The 22590-nt window shown below is 48.3% G+C and overlaps 1 protein-coding gene across 1 annotated transcript; it reads left to right on the plus strand.

Annotated features, from left to right (window-relative positions):
• The first annotated feature begins 5368 nt into the window (after window positions 1–5368).
• Window positions 5369–6367, plus strand: LOC136532410 (chitinase 2-like). The gene has a single exon (XM_066525012.1). It carries the CDS (start codon window positions 5369–5371, stop codon window positions 6365–6367), a length of 999 nt encoding a protein of 332 aa, XP_066381109.1.
• Window positions 6368–22590: the final 16223 nt, after the last annotated feature.

A 22590-nucleotide genomic window follows, 5' to 3' on the forward strand; every position in this document is an offset into this window, starting at 1 on the left:
ATATGCAAACGTAACGTGCACCAGACTTTGAGTTCGTATCGGACTCCAACTCTTTTCTTCTGTGCATAAACACGTGCAAAGAATACTCTGCCAGTTACATCCACTCTTTTGTTTCTATTTCCTCTTCTGCGTCGAAAAAAGTTGAACAAAGGAGGGCGCCTGTGCACCGATCCAGAATTCCGAACAAACATTTCGCAACACTAGCCAGCGCGCTTGGTTGGGCTCCCTACGTCTACACGTTGCTGCCGTCCGGGAGACAGGGGGCACCGCCACGTCGGGCGGAGGGGCGGTGTCCGGCATGCCCCCGGGCGCGCCTCCCTCCGTCGTGGCGCCGCCAAGCTTGTCCTTTGACGTCGTCGGCGGCGGCAGGCCGACGGGCTCAGGAGATGGCGACAGCTCTGAAGAAGGAGGCGGGAACAAAGGCAATCAAGTCGAGAAGACCGAAGCCCAAGCACGGCCCAAGAGAAGGACTCGGCCCAGCACACGCTACCAAGGCCCGGAGTGGAAAGTCGGCCCGTGATGACGTCATGATTCGTTTTGCTACTGCTAGCTGTTAAGGAGGAGCGTTGGCGTGGGAAAGGGGGGAACGGAGAAGAACGAACTGGCCGGCGTCGCCGGAGGCGTGTGAGAGAGAGGCGAGCGAGTGCTCGTTGTAATCGCTACTCCAACTACTCTTCTGTGATAGTGTTAATCGAATATGGTGAAGTAGACTCCTAACATCGGGCTCCCCGAGCGCGGCGCGTCCTCGGGTAGCGGCGCCATCCCCGGCGACGGGTTATCTATCACGCGGCTGCCACTGTTGCCGTCGACGCCCCCGCCGTGCGGCCGCGTCGTGGAGGTCGCCATATGACGGCGTAGCAGCGGCTGCAGCGCCGGTGCAGCAGCAGCAGCCGGCGGCGCGCGTCGGAGCTGGAGGACGAGGGCGGCGGCCGGTTTCAGGGAGCTCGAGGCCATTGCGCGTGTTGATTTTTTTTCCTCTCTCTCTATAGGAACGCTCGTGCTCGATCGGTTCTGGCTTAGCTAGCGAGTTAGCTTCCTGCGAGATGATGGATGGATCGGCGCCGCATGGTAGCTCTTGCTTGTTTATACGGCGCTACCGCTACATAGTGCACACGCGGGTGCGGGCGACACGTGCAGCGGACGTGGCGAGTGCGGGCGACACGCATCTCAAATCAACGTGCGTGTCCCGGTGTCCGCGCGTACATACCGGTGTACGCACTGCCTGCTGCACCTGTCTCGACGACACGACTACACGACATGATTTGCATTTCGCGCCATCCCGCGGCCGGGTTCTATATTTGTTGGGGTTTTTCCAACTGTTTCCAAAGTGGTGCTAAAGATTAAAAAAAAATGGGTAATACTTTTTCTAGGGCGTTCTCGGTCGTTCCCATCCGGACGCATCGAACCATCCACGTAGACATCCGCACGTTCCGCTCGTCTCGCTCCGCCTACGCCGCGTGCCCTCGCCAGTGCAGATTTGCCCCATCTGCTGTAGTGGATCGACGGCGCCGAGACGCAGGGCCACACCATCGTCTTCATCGCCGAGTTCTTTGGCCGTGCTGGCCTCGTGTCCTTCCTCACCGTCGTTCTCGAGACGCAGCAGCTAGGTAGGCCTACCGCGGCGGGACGGAAACATCCGACTATCGCGGCCGCCTCCACCGTGTCGAGCGCCTCCACTGCGTTGGTGCCGCCATCTGCTGTCGCGGCTGTCTTCACCATGTCAGTTCGCTGCGCCGTCCGTTGCGCTGAAAACGCGAGCGGTAAACGTATGTTTCAGAGGTTTGTTGCAAATGTTTTATACGGATGTTGCAAATGTAGATCATCGGGATGTTGCATATGTTGCAATGATTTGTAACGTATGTTGTAAGCGTCTGTTCCCAATGATTTCATGTGTTTTTAAGACATATGGTCGTAGTGTGTTTATCTAGATGTTGCACATATTTCACACATATGTTGCAAGTGTTTTATCTAGATGTTGTGTATGTGTTGCAATGGTTTTGAAGTGTTTTTCACACGTTTTTACAAGTGTTGGAGACGTATGTTTCAAGTATTTTATCCATCTTTTTTCTATGCTACCATTATTGCACCTTGATGTTTTAAAAGTAAATTGAGTGTTGCATATAGATGCACGTGGAAAGCGCGAGCGGTCTCTGTGTGAGCGCACGAAACGCAGAGGCGGGCGGGCGACGTCCGAGCGGCGTGGGCCATCGCGTGGACACTCGAAACGGAGGTGCATAGGCGTCTGTTCGAATGTTCGGGCGCTAGAAGTGCCGCCAAAAGATCTCACATGAATGTTTGTTCACCACAGCTCGGTCCTCTCGCGCGCACAGATCACGCTTACCGCCAGCAACGTCACCACAGCTATATCTAGCCACGCCACACCCGTCCCCAGCCACCTCAGGGACGTCCCAACTAGCCACAGCTAGCCCCTACGCGCCCTAGCCACCCATGGACCCAGCCGACAGCAACTAGCCATAGCCGAAACCATGCAAGGTCAGATCAGTGGCGACCGTAGCCTAGTAGGCGGGCGGTGGGGGTGGATCTAGAAAAAATGTTAGTTGATGTCACTGCTAACATAGGTGGTTTCTTATTTATAATGCTATTTCCTGATTTTTTTTTCTAGATGTTTTACTCAATGTTTCTAAGAGACCATCAATAACTATATACTAGATCCACCCTGGCGCCCCGGTTAGGGGCAGCCAGATGCCTCTAGGTTTGGCTAGGACATGCTAAGAAGAGGCCAGTGGTGGAGGTGGTGATCAACTTCTTGGAGGCGATGGTGGCTTCTTCCTTGGCGCGAGAAGGAAGAAACGTCAAAAGAACTTGCACCAACGTGGATTGAAGTTGCTCCCACGACGTACTTTTCGCACATGCCGATCAATTTTCCTAAGTACGGTAAGATTGAGAGCTGAGATGAGGAGTCGTTGGAGAGACCTTTTTTTCAATCCTACCAAAAAATCAAGACTGGGAGTAAGTTTTGAGAACTACTACATCCATCCAAGAAAAAATGCAATTCTAGCACATTGTCATGGTTTTGTATCTTAAGTTCGATCAATTATAGATAAAAAAATATCAATATTTATGATATCAAATAAATATCATTAGATTAATTACGGAATGTATTTTTATAATAAATTATTTTGGAGACGTAAATGTGAATAGTATTCGCTAGAAATTTGGTGAAACATGAACTACTTTTGCTGGCATGCAACACGTAGTTGCATTCTTTTCTGGACGGAGGTAGTATTAGAGATGCTCTAAGGAATCATTTTTATCCTTCTTTTTAGAAAAGTAACTAGGAGCTGTGGTAGGGTTTTAAAAAACGGTTTGGCTTCGGTTTCTTAGGAAGCAAATGAGGTGCCAAAAAAACAGCTTCACTACTGAAGCTACTAAGGACCCGTAGTCCTCTTTGAACTAGGAGCTAGATCTGGAGCTAAAACTTTTAGCTTCATTCTACCAGCTTCTTCTCTTAAAAAATATTGTACAAATGTGTTTTACCAAATAATTTTTAGAAATATTTTAGCTTGATTAGACAAACTACTCTAGGATCTAGAGTCATTTTAGGAGGAATGGGACTCCCTTAATTACAAAAAAAAACAGATTTTTTAGAATCTTCAACTTCTAAACCCGTTCGGTTTATCTTTTTATTTGATTTTGAAAGCAATTTTAACTCACGTAGCACCACATCAACCGTCTTACGTAGCACCACGTCCGCCACGAGAAAGTTAAATTGAGCTTTGAGGACAATAAAGGAAGATCAACTAAGCTTTAAAAAAAATTAAAGATTTTTATTTTCACAAAAATTATCCAAATATTTTTCCTAGAAAAAACATGCATTTAAAAATACTAAAATCTGATTTAACTTTTGAAAATTCATAGATAATTTGTTTTAACTCAGAAAATTATAAAACCAGTTTTATATTTTTCTTCTAAAATCATGCTCTATTTGTTTCTTTCTTAGAATTATTTTAATTGTATATGTTCTTCTAAAATCTAAAACTAGGCCAAACAAAGTTCTGGCTTATTATTGGTTCCTGCTCCTCCGGGGACGGCGGAACGGTTTAAAGCCATTCGAAATGGGGCCTCGGTGCTTCGGAGTATAAAAGAAAACGCACGGGTCCATCCGAGTATCCGACCATCCGTATAATCATATATACGAGTAAGGGCATATTTGGTTCGTCTAGTAGCTACTAAATTTAGTAGGTTTTAGTCACTTTAGTAACTTTTTAACCAAACGCTATGACTAAAAGTTACTCAAAGGACTTTAGTTCTCTCTAGTAACTTTGGAGTTACTAAAAGCTACTAAACCGTTTAGTAGCTACTAAAGTTTAGTATATCGAAATAAATATCCTCTTATATTACTCATTTGTTTTCTTGAAAGGGAGACAGACAGACAGTACGATATATTTATATATTGTACTGTCTGTAGCTGTAGGCCATTCGCGATCGCCTGCACGCTGCCGGCCTGCAGCTGTTGGCCAGGGCCTTGTTTAGTTCCGCATTTTTCAGAATTTGACACTATGCAAAAAGAAGATTTCTCGTCACATCAAACTTGTGGTACATGCATGGAGTACTAAATGTTGATGAAATCAAAAACTAATTGCACAGTTTAGTTGTACTTTGCGAGACGAACGTTTTGAGCCTAATTAATCCACGATTGGACAATTATTACCAAATACAAACGAAATGCTACAGTGCGCTACAGTGCCGGAACAGTGCCGGCGAATTCCGGCGGCGCCGATTCTGCCGCGAACTAAACACGGCTCAGGATGGTAGGAGCAAGGTGACTGTGTGCTTGCATCGGAATGAGAGCACGACGACGACCGTACACGCTACACATGCACTTGCCGGCCATACGTTATTACCCAGAAACTTTACGTCATGTCACCGCATGTTTGACATATGCATAGAATATTAAATATAGACTAAAAAAATAACTAATTGTACAGATTACGTGTATTTTGTGAGACGAAATTTTTGAGCCTAATTTGTCCGTGATTAGATAATGTTGTGCTACAGTAAACATGTACTAATGATGGATTAATTAATCTTAATAAATTCGTCTCACAGTTTACGGGCGAGTTCTTTTTTTATTCCCCTTCCGACATTTCGTAAAACATCCGATGACACCTAAAACTTTAAACCACTGGAAATAAAAAGGCCATAGTTGAGTACTTAAGTACCAGTGCAACGCCTGCAGGCGGCAGCTGGATCGATCACACTGACCGAGTCAAATCTCTTCACCTTGACCTGACCAGCCACAAGTTCTGTTCTGTCCTCTCCTATATATGCGTTGGAAACCCCCATGTCAATGCATGCTTCTTCATCTCTACATCGTCGACTAACCTCCGATCCTACCGTCGTCGTCATGGCTTCTCTCAACCTGGTGATCGCTGCTGCGGCGCTCGTTGTCGTCGCGGCCTCCACGGCAGCAGCGGCGGCGAGCTGGGCACCACCGTCGTCGGGGCGTCCGCTGTTCCGGGAGTACATCGGCGCGATGGGCAACAACGTGATGTTCGCGGACGTGCCGGTGCACCCGGGCGTGGACTTCGACTTCATCCTCTCCTTCGCCATCGACTACGCCGCCGGTGACACCGCCAACGCCTCCGCGGCGCCGCCCGTGCCCACCGACGGCCGCTTCGCCGTCTTCTGGGACGAGGCGCACCTCACCCCGGCCGCCGTGTCCGCCCTCAAGTGCCCCTCCTCCTCCTCCTCCTCCCACAACATCCGCGTCGCGCTCAGCCTCGGCGGCGACACCGTGTTCGGCTACAACGCGACGTTCCGCGCGTCCTCCGTCGACGCCTGGGTGGACAACGCCGTCGCCTCCCTCACGGCCATCCTCACCCGCTACGGCCTCGACGGGGTGGACATCGACTACGAGCACTTCGGGGAGCGCGAGACGCCGGAGGTGTTCGCGGAGTGCGTCGGCCGCCTGGTGCGCGCGCTCAAGTCCGCCGGCGTCATCTCCGTCGCGTCCATCGCGCCCTTCGCCAACCCGGACGTGCAGGCGCACTACGGCGAGCTGTGGCGCCGCTACGGCCGCGACTTCGACTACGTCAACTTCCAGTTCTACGCGTACCCGTCCAACACCACGGTGCCGGAGTTCCTGGGCTACTACTATGAGCAGATCGGCCGGTACGCCGGCGCCGGCGGCGGGGGGAAAGTGCTCGTCAGCTTCGGGACCGACTCGGCCAGCAACGGGCTGCGGCCCGGGAAGGGGTTCTTCAGGGCGTGCCGGGAGCTGCGCCGCCAGGGGAGGCTGCACGGCATCTTTGTCTGGGCAGCGGACAACTCCGTCGCCGACGGGTTCCGCTACGAGCGCCTAGCGCAGAGGTTCCTCGCCGGCGCCGCACCGGGTTTCCCGTGACGAATGCATGCGTTGAGCTGTTTCTGAGTGGTAGAGTCCCCGTGTTTCTATTCCATATTTCCATTCCACGTGTATGTTTCGCGTGTTTTGTCGCGTCCATATGATTTTTATTGGTCATTTGATTGATTATTTGTGTGCATCCAAATTTCAAACAAACAAAGAGATGCTCTCCGAGGACCCAATTTCAGAAACGATCTTGACCCGCAAACAAACAACACACGACACCGATGGATTCATCTTTGGGCGTTGGGGCATGGACGCCATCGATGGTTTCCACCCTGGTGGGATGTTGTGTTTGAACATGCATCTTTACTATTCCCTCCATCCCAAATTATAAATCATTTTAATTTTTTTAGAGAGTCAAAATATCTCAAGTTTGACCAAACTTATATAATAAAATAATAACATGTATGATATAACAAATACGTATCATTAGATTCTTTGAGAATTATAATTTCACAGTATATCTATTTGATGATATAAATTCTCTATAATTTTGGTCAAACTTGTAATGTTTTGACTCTCCAAGAAAAAGTTTGAATGACTTATAATTTGGAACGGAGGGAGGAGAAGATATTCCACACGTTGCTGCAGGGATTGCGAAGAATTTGGAATTATGGATTAGCTTTATAAGCGATATAGATTACATCTGGATGATAGTGGAGCACCAACTAATAATGAACAAAAAGAAATACTAATATATGAATGTTTATGAAAGTGGTAAACAAGAGCAGGCCAGGTTATGAAAGAAATATGAATGTTTACGAAAGTGGTAAACAAGAGCAGGTCAGGTTATGAAAGAAAGGTTACGGAAGAATACAGATACAACACACATAAACTACTTAGACAGCGAGCATAGTGTCCAAGAAAGATGCAGCAAGGCAAATTATGTTCCTAATAAGCAGCAAACAAAGAAAGCACCACAAAAGCCACACCTTAATTAATTTCTTCGCATGCCGCAACACTTTGAAGTTGATAGAACCAGAACTGGATAACTTCAAAAAACATCTGCATAGAAAAGCAAAGGAACAAGCAGCAGAGCACACCACAACAGAGGGGACAAGAACGTCCAGGCTGATAACGGAACCATGTATACCGGTGTCCGCACTGCATGTAAGACCGCAAGGTCAGCACGCGCACTCGCACACCACGCACGTCCGCGCGCGACGCGCCTCCGCCTTAGCCGCTACGCCGCAGGCCATGACCACGCGTAGAGCAGTTTTATAGGAGAGGTTGCTGAGTCTGTACATGTATAAGTATGAACTCTTGAGATCAATACAATTCGAGGTTCATCTAATCCTGCTTTATGGTATCAGCTCGGGCTTGATCCCCTGTCGCCCAGTGCTCACCTCCTCTTCCGCTGCCCGCCATGGATGTCAATCCCCTGTTCGAGTTCGAGCAGTCCGACCATGGTGGTTCCCCTGCTTCCTCCTCCTCCTCTGGTGCTTCCTTCACTGCGCTGGTTCATCCCTCCGGCGCCGACGCGCCACCACCACCCCCACCCCATGCTCCTGTCTCCCTCCAAACGGTTAACATCAAGTCCCACGTCCCGACGAGTACAGGAGCATCGCCGGCGCGCTTCAATACTTGACCATCACTCGCCTCGACATCTCCTACACGGTTCAGCAAGCATGTCTGCATATGAATGACCCGCGGGAGTGTCATCTCGCCGTGGTCAAACGCATACTACGCTATGTGCGTGGTACGACGTCGTTCGGCCTCCATCTACATGGCACCGGCGTCCCCAAGATCATCGCCTACTCGGACGCCGACTGGGCCGGCTGCCCGGACACGCGGCGCTCGACCTCCGGATACTGCATCTTCCTCGGCGACGCTCTCGTGTCCTGGTCCTCGAAGCGACAGACCACCGTTTCCCGATCAAGCGCGGAGGCCGAGTACCGGGCAGTGGCGAACGCCGTGGCTGAGTGCATCTGGCTTCGCTAGCTGCTCCACGAGCTTCACTGCGACGTTCCCAGCGCCACGGTGGCCTACTGCGACAACATCTCCGCCGTCTACATGAGCAAGAATCTCGTCCATCACCGACACACGAAGCACATCGAGCTGGACATACATTTCGTCCGGGAACGCGTGGCCCTTGGTGAATTACGCGTCGTTCACGTGCCCACCGATCAGCAATTCGCCGACGTGATGACCAAAGGGTTGCCGACGAACATGTTCACCGGCTTTCGATCCAGTCTCACCGTCGGACCATCCGACGCTGTCACTGTGGGGGGTGATAACGGAACCATGTATACCGGTGTCCGCACTGCATGTAAGACCGTAAGGTCAGCACGCGCACTCGCACACCACGCACGTCCGCGCACGACGCGCCTCCGCCTTAGCCGCTACGCCGCAGGCCATGACCGCGCGTAGAGCAGTTTTGTAGGAGAGGTTGCTGAGTCTGTGCATGTATAAGTATGAACTCTTGAGATCAGTACAATTCGAGGTTCATCTAATCCTGCTTTACAGGCGTCTAGGAGTCCATGGCTGCTCCTTTTCCTTGGTGGACTAGAGTTTTTGGGCTAATTCTTTCTTAGTATTGGGCTGACTGAAGGCACCTCAATGGGCTGAATGGGGGCAGTAATGGTCAAAACATGGGCTATATCACTGATTTCTGAAAGTTGAGTGGCGACCTGGGCCTTCACTGGGCCCTCTTTGGTCTGCACTTGATCGTTTGTTCTCCCTTCTATCTCCAACTGCATCAATATTATTTAGGACTAGTCTTTATGTTCCTTCTCATCTCCTTTGTTTTTATTATTGTCGTGATATTTTTCTAGCATAAGAATTAGATTGATCAACTGGAGGTTAAAGACCTTGCTAATCATATCTTGTTCCTTTTTTCTTTATAATATTTTTCACAATTTTTTTAGGTTTTATGTATATAGTAAAATAAACTTTTATTTGGATCTTATCTATGCTATTGTCGTACATGTATTTCATCATGTATGATTGTTGTCGATTTAAATACACTTTTATATCTATATGCTTTTATTGTATATCTAAAATAAAATTATGTTTAATAATTCACAAAAAAATAAAATAAAATTATGTTTGGTGGGGTGATGTCGCCGGAGTTTAAGTCCAGCGCACGTCGGGCCAATCCCCGTCGGTGCATGCATTGGTTTCACGGTCGGTGCTCCTGACTTGTTTACTTCGATCAATTCCACCGCCGACGTGCTGAAAAACTAGTTTATTTGCTTTGGGGTAGCGCAAGGATCACGAGAGTTTTTTTTTTTTTAAAACTGGGTGTAATTTCATTACTCGGCTAACAAATCGTTAGCAACAATTACACGAACGTCTTCAGGAATGGAGCTGGACACTTGCTCCTCTCCCTGAATACACATACGACCAAGAACAGCCAGCTCTTGTGCGGCTCTATTACATTCTCGACCTTTAAACACACACTCGAAATTAATGAAACAACCAGACACTAATGCTTTGATTTCAGCAATCAGCACTATTACTATACTCGATCGAGATCGAATTCTGACTTCTGAGATCGCGCACACATGCAATGCAAGTTGCAACCATGCACACTCGCTAGCTAGTCGCTGCTGCGCTTACATGTACAGGTAGTAGCTACCAGCCTACCATGCAAGCTCTCTCTCACTCACTCACTCACTCATAGAAACACGCACATCTTCTTCCCCAGCTCCGTCCGTCTAAACACAGATACATGACGATCATGGCTTCAGCTGGTGTGGTGCCCTTGCCCGTGCTTGGAAGGTAGCCGTCGTCCTGCTCGTCCTCACCGTGCCTGGTGGCGTCGGCCGGGGTGAACGGAAAAGAAGGATCATGTCTCTCTTGTAGCCTGCGATGTCACTCGGACTGCAGGTCCCAAGTGTCAGGTTCCACCTCGTGCGACTACGCATGCAACCAGCCCACAGCAGGCTCGACAGTTTCTGCGGATGACTGTACCCGTTGCAAGCTCTCGGCCGTTACCAATTGCGCGTCAGTCCGCTACAGCAAGAACTGCTCCAACTGCCGCTAAATCAGTCACTCCATGTTCCTATACATACACGCTACGTATGTACGGTGGAGTCCCTATCTATATACGGAGTACTTCATATTTATTTATCTACTATATACACATATAATTCGCTGTGACGCCGTAAAATTCAAGTGACGGTTGCCGGACAGACTCCATGCATGCATGTTGCTCAAACCTCAGAGTATGCCGTGCCCGTGACGGCGGTGCGTGCCGCATATATGTGTCAATGTGTGCGTATGTCACTGCTTGTATTGCTATATGTTTTACTTTTTTTTAATTACATATATGGATGAATTTCTCTGTTGCTTTCCCACGAATATGCATAAGAATAAGAATGCACACCATTGTTCCTTTTGTACTACATCATCATCTAAATGCATTATATGGATAATGGATTTCTTCATTGCGCATTTGTTTTTTTAGTGTTCAAATTCAAGGGCATATGCCCCAGCCTTTCAACAATTGACAAAAGACTAGGATATCCATTACAGCTCGGTATTTAGCGAAAGAAAAGAGAAACACATATCTCTCACGAGAGACATGAAAACCGTTAACCTCACCACCTGAACAAGACAACACAGAAAAAAAAAGCCAGCGCAAGAAGAACCCGCTGTTGAGTAATCTGTTGCTCCCTGTGTGAACGCGCGGCAGGGGGCAGCCGCCGAAAGGGCTCCCTGCTGCTGAGCCGCTGCAGGAGCAGGCGCCGAACGACTCCCCTGTCGCACTGTAGCCACAGCGGGGGCAGGCGCCAAAGTCAGCCCTGCTGTCACATCTAGTCACTGTAGCAGCATATCAGCCTAACATATCTGTGCACTAGGATTAGATGAGTAGAGTTGTATATATAGCTTCCCACTGCAACTCAGTAAAGAGAGCGAGTTCAGTTTTGCCATCTCCTCTGCAGAGCTCTGGCCAACGCTGGTGCTTGTGCTGTGTGTGTGCTCTGTTCTCCTTGCCTTCTTCTACCTCTGCAGAGCTCCGACCAACGTTGGTGCTTGTGATGCTAGAGGAGATGAAGGCGATCAAGGAAAACGAGACTTGGAAGCTTATCGATCCACCTACAGGATGCCGTCCGATCGGCCTGAAGTGGGTGTACAAGGTCAAGCGGGACGAGCACGACGCCATTGTCAAGCACAAGGCGCGCCTTGTCGCCCGAGGCTTTGTTCAGCGCGAGGGCATCGACTTTGAGGAAGTCTTTGCGCCGGTAGCGCGCATGGAGTCTGTCCGACTGCTTCTGGCTTTGGCAGCAGCGAAGGACTGGCGCATCCATCACCTGGACGTAAAATCGGCCTTCCTCAATGGCGAGCTGGCGAAGACGATCTTCGTCAGGCAACCTCCGGGTTTCGCCGTCAAGAGAGTGGAGCACAGGGTGCTCCGACTGCGCAAGGCGCTCTACGGGCTACGTAAGGCCCCGCGAGCGTGGAACGCCAGGCTTGACGCCACCCTGGGCGAGCTTGTGTTCACACGGTGCGCAACTGAGCACACGCTCTACACGTGGCGATGGGGAAGGAGGAGCTCATCGTCGGCGTGTATGTTGACGACTTGATCACAGGCACACGTGCGGAGGACATCGACAGTTTCAAGCGCGAGATGGCGGCTCGTTTTCGAATGAGCGATATCGGCGCGCTCTTCTACTATCTCGGCATCGAGGTGAGACAAGGGAAGGAGGCGTACGAGCTCGCCTTCGGGTTTCGCCGTCAAGGGAGCGAGCACAGGGTACTCGGACTACGCAAGGCGCTCTACGGGCTACGTCAGGCCCCGCGAGCTTGGAACGCCAAGCTTGACGCCATCCTGGGCGAGCTTGGGTTCACACGGTGCGCAACCGAGCATGCGCTCTACACGCGGCGATGGGGGAAGGAGGAGCTCGTCGTCGGCGTGTATGTGGACGACTTGATCGTCACTGGCGCGCGTGCAGAGGACATCAGCAGCTTCAAGCGCGAGATGGCGGCTCATTTTTGAATGAGCGATCTCGGTGCGCTCTCCTACTACCTCGGCATCGAGGTGAGACAGGGGAAGGAGGAGTTCACGCTCGGTCAGAGCGCGTACGCCTCGAAGCTGTTGGAGCGGAGCGGCATGGCTGAGTACAAGCCGTGCGTGACTCCGATGGAGGAGCGGCTGAAGCTGGCGAAGGCCAGTACCGCGGCGAAAGTAGATGCAACACTCTACCGGAGCATCATTGGCGGTCTGGGCTACCTAGTCCACATGAGGCTGGACATTGCGTTCATCGTGGGCTACGTCAACCGCTTCATGGAGGATCCCCGAGAGGATCACTGGGCTACAGTGAAGCGGTTGCTGCGCTACGTCAAGGGGACGGTGGATCAGGGGATCGTCTTCCCGAAGACCGGCGGAAGTAGGTCGTAGCTCACTGTGTTCAGCGATGCAGACATGGTGGGGGACATTGACGGACGGCGGAGCACATCTGGAGTGCTCGTCTTCCTCGGGTCAGCTCCAATCTCATGGCTGTCGCTGAAACAGAAGGTGGTGGCGCTGTCCACGTGCGAGGCAGAGTACGTGGCGGCGGCCACAGCGGCGTGCCAAGCTGTATGGCTGCGCCGGCTGCTGGGCAAGCTGACCAGTGTGGAAGCTCACCCACCAGCACTGATGGTGGACAACCAGCCCGCCACCGCCCTCGCGAAGAATCCGGTTCTCTATGACCGGAGCACGTACATCGACGTCAAATTCCACTTCCTTAGGGACTATGTCGGTGGAGGGCAAATCATCATTGAGTTCGTCGAAATTGGTCGGCAACTCGCGGACGTCCTCACCAAGCCACTCGGCCGTCTTCGGTTCATGGAGCTGAAGAAGATGATCGGCATGGAGGAGGTTCTAGGGTTAGCAGCAGGATTAGGGAAAGAATTATTGAGTAATCTGTTGCTCCCCTGTGTGAACGCGTGGCATGGGGCAGGCGCCGAAAGGGCTCCCTGCTGCTGCACTGTAGCCGCTGCAGGGGCAGGCGCCGAACGGCTCTCCTGCCGCACTGTAGCCATAGCAGGGGCAGGCGTCAAAGTCAGCCCTGCTGTCATATCTAGTCACTGTAGCAGCATGACAGTCTAACATGTCTGTGCACTAGGATTAGATGGATAGAGTTGTATATATAGCTTCCCAATGCAACTCAGTAAAGAGAGCGAGTTCAGTTTTGCCATCTCCTCTGCAGAGCTCTGGCCAACGCTGATGCTTGTGCTGTGTGTGCTCTGTTCTCCCTCCCTTCTTCTACCTCTAGCTATAGTATGTGGTTGGCAACACCGGTGAGTGGTCAGCTCACCCGTTCCAAAGATCGGGCCAACACCAGCAGCAGCACTCCGTGCCCATGGAGAGCAGAGCCTACAACAGCTCAAAAGTCGCATTAAGCGAACACCACCAGGCCTTTGAAGAAGCCAACTTTATTTGCACCATCCAGTTCTTTCACTAAAGCCTCTTCCTCTTGATAAAATTCAGGTTCACCTCGAGGCATCTTAAGGTATCGCCCAGAGTTGCACAGGGTAGCCAAAGCACACTTTTTGCCACACCCTTGATCCTCTCCAGAATAGTCTTCAACTGCTCTTTCTTTTCTGGAGGGCATAAGTCTATCCAATTCTGCAGAAGTCCACCTACCCTGAAGAGTAGCATCTCCATGCTTCTCATCCGGCCAGAGCTCTGAAAACACAACTCATTCCTGAGTTTCCAAATGCAACAGATCGAGAACAACAGAAGTGATAATATTTAATAAACCATGTCTTTTATCACTAAGCCAAAACTTCCATATCTCAGCTAGATTACCTCCTACTTTATCATTGACAATCTCTGTGATCAAACACCAGTATTGTTTGGCCACAACACACTCAAAGAAAACATGCTGAACAGATTCAGCTTCTAAATAGAACAGGCAACTAGCATTTTCTACTTTCCTTCGTTTTGGTAAAATATCTCTAGTTAAAACTCTATTGTTGGCAAGTAACCAGAGAAAGAAATGTACTCTAGCAGGAATCTTAATACTCCAAAGAGCGCCCATCTGTCCATGCAGCACGCAACGTATCACAGTAGCGAGTCGTTCGCCCTAGCGCCACCGCCACCGTCGCCTCCGCATCCACCACTGTTGGTCGCCCTCCCTTCCCCCTCCGGCGTCTCGCCGGAGGCGGAGGCCGGAGGGAGTGGGGATCCATCGTTTTTTATAAGTTTTCTATTAGATCGAGTCATCTAGGGTTAGAGTCTCTCCGTGCCAAGTTTCTTGGTACTGGGAATTTATCTCCTTCTCCGCCTCTCTGACGACGGCGAGGGGGCATGGTGGATTCGTTTTCTCCATGGCGGCTCTATTGAAGATGAGGGCAACATCAGCGTCAACAACTTCATCGGCTTGACGACATGGAGACTTGGCTTTCCGGATGGCGACATCAAGGCGGAGATGATGTCTCCGTCATGGAATAATTTTCTCCGGTCTCTTCTCCGTTTTGTTGTGGTTAGATCTGACTACAATGAAGGACTAGGGAGAATAAGTTTCAGATCGGTCTTTCTTATTCTTCGGTGGCAGAAAGAAGAAGAAGGAAGACATAAGAAAGAAGAAGTTTCTCCACTTCGCCTGCAGGAATATTGGCCGTCGTTCGTTCGGCATATGTTCTCAGGCCTTTTGCCGAGTGTTTGCCTGTGCAGTCATCTATACGAATCGTCATGCAGGTTTAGAGTTGGGATTTTGGGCTATATAAAGCGTGGGTACAATTTAGACGACCAGGTTCTGGATATACGTAGTGTATTCTATTGTGCTTGTAACGTGATGATGCACTTAGCTATGATCTAATATAATTCTTCTTTCGTAAAAAAAAAATACTCCAAAGAGCATAAACATGTACCGGCTTAATTCCTCCGAAATTTATAACCTTATATAAAGACTAAGAAGAGCATATATACTCCATTAGAAGAAAAATGCCACACCATCTCATCTTCTTCACCACTCAGCTGAATAGTTGACCCAAGCTCAACTACTTCCAGCCAGGAGTTAGGGCCCGTTTGGGAGAGTTCCGCTTCCTGATTCTTCAGCTCCGCTCCTTGATTCTCCGATGGAGTGATTCCATTGGATTTTTAGGAGGGAGCAGGGTGATTCTCTGCTGATCCCCACCAAAATATAACAGGGAGGTTTTTTCAGCTCCCTCGCTTGTATACAAAATAGAGGAGTGATTCACTTGGATTCCCTACGTTTTTTAGCGTTTGGCAGCCGGGGAGTGATTCTCTTCGAGAATCTGCTCCATGGAGCGGCCCCAAACGGCCCCTTAAACAACTCCTCACTAACATGACTCCTGAAGGTACACTTTAAATTGTTTCCATCTCAGAGCTCAGCTATAGGTTTCCCTTTCTCATTAACAATCCTATATAAAAGCCAAATCTGAATAGCAAGGCTAGAAAAGCCTAACAAATTATCTTCCTAGAGTCTAACTTTCTCACCATTACTCGCTTTCCACCTATATCCCCTCTTTGCAGCCTGAACTGCCCACATGAAACCTTTAAACAAGCTGGAAACCCCTACAGTCTTATATAGAAACACATCAGGTTTCTTGGTTTCAACCTCTTTCTAAGAAAGTTGAAATGATTTATAATTTGATTCTGCAAAAAAGTTAGAATGACTTATAATTTGAGAATTGGGATGGAGGGAGTAGATCTTATAGAGAGCAAGTTTACTGTAATGTTTGCGGGTGCTCTTAGGTGCCCAAGATAGATTTGTACTACTTTGTACCAACACCTACAGTAGTCGATCAATTAGTTCTACAATTATTACTAGTGGTATATTACACATCATAAATGAAGCAATATAATGGCCCCGTTCGCTGGTCTGAAACTTGGCTGAAAAACACTGTTTTGGCTGGTTTGTTGTGAGAGAAAAACACTGTTTGACTGGTTTGATGAACAATACATTGAGAGGGGGATCAGCCGGCTGGCTGGTCTTATAAGACCAGCGAACGGCCCCATTGGGTTCACGTGGATCATCATGCGGTCAACGGTATAATTCGTTTCATGGACAACGTGGTGGCGCTGCATATATATATGCACTCTGATTTGAGAGGATCTCACACGACTAACTTGTTTACTAGCAGCACTCGATCTTGAAATCAAATGGCAGCTTTGGATATGCTGTAGATGGAGCGCGCACACATACAGTCAGCTCAACAACTACCAACTAGACATGTTTGTACCTGAATAATAAAGCAGAGAGATGTGATGATTAGTTGGTTATTACTAGCTAGAGATCCTGCTGTGTTGTGCATTCTGATCATTCGAGTACATCCACGCACGATTGAAACAATTCGCCACGGCGGCGAGCTAGCGAGACGAACTCAACTTGGTGGTCAGACCAGGTTCATGACGATGTACCCAATCCATAGGACCGGCCGGTCGGCCGGCCTGTTCGCTTGAACTTATCAGCCGGCTTATCAGCCAATCTACAGTACTTTTCTCTCACAACAAAACAGATTCAGCCGGCTTGTCAGCCGGCTTTAATACTAGCCGAAGATATGATTGGTTTGTTGTTCTTTAAAAAAGTTTTAACATAAGTGGGACGAGCGGATCTGTCATATCTTGAGGTCAAAGATATGATTGGTTTTTGTTTCACGCATGGCGTGCTGGCGCTGCATCTCTGCACATCTGATTGGGAAAATTTCACGGATCGATCATGGCTGACTTGTTTGCTAGCTAGTGTAGCCGATCGATGTCGAAAGCAAATCCTGAGGTCGTGCAAGCCACGATGCACTGCAATATATAATTCTCTGCAAATTAATATATATATGATGCTGGGAAGGGATAGTTCATTTCATCCGTGGGGGTGTTAATCACTCTCTGCATACGATCCCGGCCGCTGTCCTATATATGCGCTAAGCACTTGCTATCCATCCACAGGCACTGCCATACCTGCTCTTTCTTCGATTGCTCATCAGCTCCGTCTACGACGACGTCACACGGCATCCGCCATTAATTAACTGTCATGGCTTCAGCTGGTGGTATTGCCGCTTCAAAGGCGGTTGTCGTCGTCGCAGCCGTCCCGTGCGTCCTTCGCCGGGCCGTGGCGGCGACGGAGGAAGACTGCAATGGTATCTGCAAAGCCAACCAATCAATTTATGAGGAATGCGCCGACGTGTGCAACCCGCCGCCGCCGCCGCCTTTGGATTCTCTATTATCTGCCGCACTCGCAGGTTTCGTAGAGAGAAGAAAGCAGGCATGTGCAGAATGCAAATCCACCGCCTTGGTTGGGTGCATCAAGGACTGCGATCCAAGTGATGCGGTGCATCGTCAAGGACACACCTACAGTCTCAGCGCTGTGTTTTCTTTCTTTCTTTCTTTACCTGTCAGGTGCGTTATGCGGGCGCCTGCTGCTGAGCGTCAGATTACTGTTGAAGAACTGGCAAGAGAAGATGGCGCCAAGACATTGAGTGGCTGATGGGTCGATCGATAGCTGTGTTGGGTTTAATTGCGACCTGCGTGTCGTATCCTTGGGCAAAGGGCCTTACCTCTGAATCCCAATCCGGTTTCTCTGTTAGTCTTGAGTTGTTGCTCTTTTCTTACCAAATTCTTCCTAGTTCTACTCTACCCGTCTGGTTCTGATCCGGAACCTGACAATTGGTATCAGATCCCTCTTTCCTCGGATCGCTGAATCGTTTCCTCGTTTCCTCCCCATCTGGATCACGATCGTAATCCCCGACGGCAGGAGCACGCTGTTCTTCACTTTCGGGTGCTGGGCGCGCGATTCCTCAGGTCCGTGCCGAGGTTGATCAGGTCGGTGGTAGCAAACTCGGAATCGATTGGGGTTGGTTGCCTCTCGCGCGTTCACCTAGTCTGGCGCCGAAGAGGAAACTAGATGTTTCCTTTGGAAAAATTGCTACCACAACTAGATGTTTATTTCCTTCGGAGTATGTTTGGTGACCACTAGAGGCAAGCTAAAAACTGAAGAAGCTGCAGAAGCTTCTACTGTCATCCATGGACCAACATGTGGGCCCCTCTTTTTTTTATTTCTTTTAATACTCTTAAAAAAATCGTATTTTAAAAATCTGAGATCTTCAAATGCATATTTGGGCACCTAGCAGCTAAATGATATCAAATTAAAAAAAAAAGTCTCTAACGACAATAAAACTTTAGATCTGGCCAAGCACTTCAATTTTAAGATAAAGTTTATTTAATTTGTCTACACTGTGTGTCTTTCTAGGAGTATCTATGAATTTGCTTGAGTAGTGGGAGCTATTTTTTATAGGTGGTTGAAGCTAGCCAACCGAGTCCTACAAATCACCCACGCATCTCTGCATGATGCGTTGGCAAAATAAACTATCTCTTAAAAATATGATTATTAGAGAAGTGGTTGTATTAATCAACCGCCCCTGAGGGTGGATGGATTTGTTTTCTGGAACAACCGCCTCTAGAATCGATCGGTTTGTAAAGGTTGTCCGGGAGCTAGCTTAGGCCTAGCTGGACATTTATATATGTGGTCTGTTTCTTTATGCCATGCCTATTAACAATCGTGTTTAAAAAAGTCGCTGTCTGTCTTAAACTAACATCGATCTATCATTTGTGTAGCGGTAGCGGTGTGTGACTCATTTGGAAGGATCACGAGTAATAACTTGTTTCCCAATCTTCGAAGCAAGAGGAGAACAAAAGGCGTCATTCCCGTTCTCATCCTTAAATGTTGGCTGATTATGGAGCTCGTAATGCGAGCAAAAACAATCAATGTTGACCTTCTCTCCGAAGGTATTACGGGCCCAACAAAACTTAGAGAGAGTGACAATTCCATTAGGTGTTAGGTGATGCAATTGCACCTGGAACGTCTCCAGGATCTCCCGAAGGAACCTCACCAAAAGGTTACGAAAGACCACCACCTCTTTGAATTGGGGCTCTGGCCTCGACTCACCCTTCGGCAGCCTCGATTTTTTTGTTTTTTAGCTCTTTTTTTGAAAATTTTTCACAAATATGTCTCTGAAGGAATGCTTTCAAAATCTGAACCCTTAGCTCGGCGCCATCGTTGGTGGTGCCGAGCTTACACGTCTCGGCGCTATAGATTTTGGCGCTTAGGTCTTGGGGTCGGCGCAGACGTGGCGGTGACTTGGCGCCGAGCTTGGCGCCGTAGATTTTGGCGCCGAGCTTCGCGCCGCGGTTATTGGTGCCATGCTTGGTGCCGTGGTTATTGGCGTCGAGAACGGCGCCAAGATCTATGGCGCCAAGGTGGTGTTTTAATCCGGCGCCCAACTTTACTACCCGAGCCTTCTTCCTCTTCTTTCTCCTCCCTCTCCGGTTTTCTCTCTCCCCACTTCGCCCAACCTCACGAATCGGCATATTGGACCTTGAAAACTTTGATTTGATCCGTAGATCTTCGAGAGCAAGATATCCTCGCTCCCTCATAGTTTTTTTTTTCAAATCGATTCGGTATATATTAGTCGGATTTTTCAACTTAAGAATCGTCAATAATTAGGGTTTCATGTAATTTTAATATTTATATTATACAACCGTAGGATGCCAAGGCATGGAAAAGCTACCAAACCAAGGTAACCTCAGCGTACGTTGTTATGATATGGGTTCATTGTTGTGAATCAAATGGAAAACCCTAGGTGTAGGGTTTAATGTTAATTGCTTTCAGTTCTTAGAACGAAAATAGCTAAATTATAGTTACGGCCGGATGGCCGGAAATGCCTTCGACCCATTGCCTCTGCCTAGTGGTGTTCCAGTGCCCATGTGCTTTTGCGGCGATCCTTGCAAGGTAGCCAAGTCCGATGAATAGGACACGTATAGGCAGAGGTATTTGATGTGTTCCAATTTTGCGTTTGAGCCTACACTTCGTCAGTGCCGCATTAACAAGATGGTGAGAAATTGATGTTTATGTCATATGACATCTTGCATGATTTTTTTGTATTTTGTAACAATTGCATTTTTTGCAGACCCCTCCACCGCTCTGTGATTTTGAGCAGTGGATCGATACTGAGATCAAGCCTGAAGACAAGGAATGGATGCATAAACTGTTGCGGTGGGAGGCAGAGGACAAGAAGATGATAGAGAAGAGACGCGGAGAGGAGGCTGCAAAAAAGGAGCACAAGGAATAGAAGGAAAGGAGGCGTGTTGCTGCGTACAGGGAGGAGAGGGAGAAGAAGCTTGAGCGTGCACGCAGAGCGAAAGCTGCGATGGAGAAGAATCCTGATGCCCTGAGGAAGGAAAAGTGGTCTCGTTGCATCCAGTAGTCTCCATTACTTGCTAGTTCTATGGTTTATTCATGAACAATGTTGTCTACTGTTGAACTTTTTATTGTGTTGTCATACAATGCACTTTAAGTATGGGCATGCTTAGGTTATGTACTATGTTATTTAGTTTGTTGACACGTACTTCTAGTATTATTGTGTTGTTTAATGTGTCATAGTATTGAACTTTTCATTATGTAGTTGTTTTCATTATTTGTGGTTATAATATTCAGTTTAATATTGTGGACATAGTGAAATATGATCACGTGCTGCAAACAAAACCTAACGAAGTAGGGCATTATATAATTCAACACACAAAACACATGAAATGACATGTGAGAATATGTAACGAACTAGGGTACAGAGGTCCTGAACTAAACCTAACATGCCTTAGGTAATTGAAGCGAACAACAAGCACAAGAAATGGCATGTGAGAACATATACCAAACAAGGGTACATAGTTCCTTCGACTAAACCTAACATGCCTTAGGTAATTAAACCAAACAACAAACACATGAATGTGCCATGTGAATAAGATAGGGTTGTCCTAATAGTGTGGCCACATAGCAAATTGTGTTGCACCTTCTCCATAGTAGCCTCCCATTGTTGGTGGTGGTGGTGGCGGGGTTGACGGCGGATGTCCCTTGTTCTTGTGATTAGGGCAGGTGCAATATGGATCATTGCAGAGTGCCTCCTGTGAACTTGCACCATTGTTGTTGTCGTCATCTTCGTCTTCCTTGTACCTGCTGCTAACTTCTCTTTGTGGATCGAAGAACTCATGAACTCTTGGATCACGGCGGCCGAGAAAGATACGCCTCAACATCTCAACATCACTCTCTGTCAGCTCTCCAACAGGACGATCATCATCAGAATCAAGAGCCCTTGCCATCTCATATGGCTCCGAATCATTCATAATTTCAACACTATTGGAGCCACGGAATCCATCTCCACAGTGCACTTGCGTAGCAACAGTGGGCACATCCACATTGTCAGGAATGTCTCCTGCAACATAAGTAGAAAAATGAGAAAAGAGTGAAAAATGGATATAAGGAAGGGGGTGAGCTCCCAATAACCATGCGGATAAGACACTTACTCGGATGATTCTGTGTCAAAGGGATCTCATGGGGAGGATATGCCACAGCATCATGAGTCTGACAAGCATCTCCAACTAGCTCATTGGGGGCAGATTGAGCATCGAGAACCATAGGTGCAACCTCCACATCCATATCAGGTTCCGGGACAGGAGGGTCGAAGTGTGCCTGCTGACCCATTGGTGGGGAAAACCCATGGGGGATGGAATCAACTAGCACCCGACGCACAACAATGTCCAAACTTTGGAACTGGCACTTCATAGCCAATCTCACATAGTTCTCCCACTGGTCTGCACACCCAATTGGGATCATCTTCCTTAGGATGTTGGGAGGGGAACCTAGGTGAAGTACACCCTCCACTACGATGCCATCATCATTACCAGCTCCATGGCAATGTAGCTCCTCCCGAGCCCTTGCAACCAACTTATTAAATGAAGGCTTCTCATTGAATAACACAGGCACGCTTTGCATCTCAACAAACTCAACATATCCATAGCGATCTCTTTCCACGATGCCTCCATTATATATGTTCACTAGGTTGTCCATCTAGTAGTTCAAACAAAATTTAAAATACAGTTCGTTTAGTCCAAAGTAGCTGCTATATAGTACCTCTCTAATAGATACTAACCAACTACACCCTAAATAACTATGTCACTAGCTATCTAACTATATTTATCTAACTATATTTATCTCACTAACTAAATCAACTAGCTATCTAATAACTATATCTATGTACCTATGTCACTAGCTATCTAACTATATCTATCTCACTAACTAAATCAACTACCTACATCATCAAATTTACTAGAAACTACCAAATAATCAAAGTAGCATTACAATTCAAGCTAACTAAGTACCTATATTGCATATTCAAACAATTTACCTGTCCAAGTCAATGCAACGATGCGACGCGGACGCGGACGCGGACGCCGGGACCAGAGCAGGACGGGGACACTGAGGACGGGATCGACGGCGAGG

Source organism: Miscanthus floridulus, unplaced genomic scaffold, assembly GCF_019320115.1.
Source record: "Miscanthus floridulus cultivar M001 unplaced genomic scaffold, ASM1932011v1 fs_613_1, whole genome shotgun sequence".
In the NCBI taxonomy this organism is placed as follows: domain Eukaryota; kingdom Viridiplantae; phylum Streptophyta; class Magnoliopsida; order Poales; family Poaceae; genus Miscanthus; species Miscanthus floridulus.

What these genes read in the sequence shown, in the direction of transcription:
- LOC136532410 (XM_066525012.1), top strand. Translation starts at nt 5,369, where the DNA reads ATGGCTTCTCTCAACCTGGTGATCGCTGCTGCGGCGCTCGTTGTCGTC.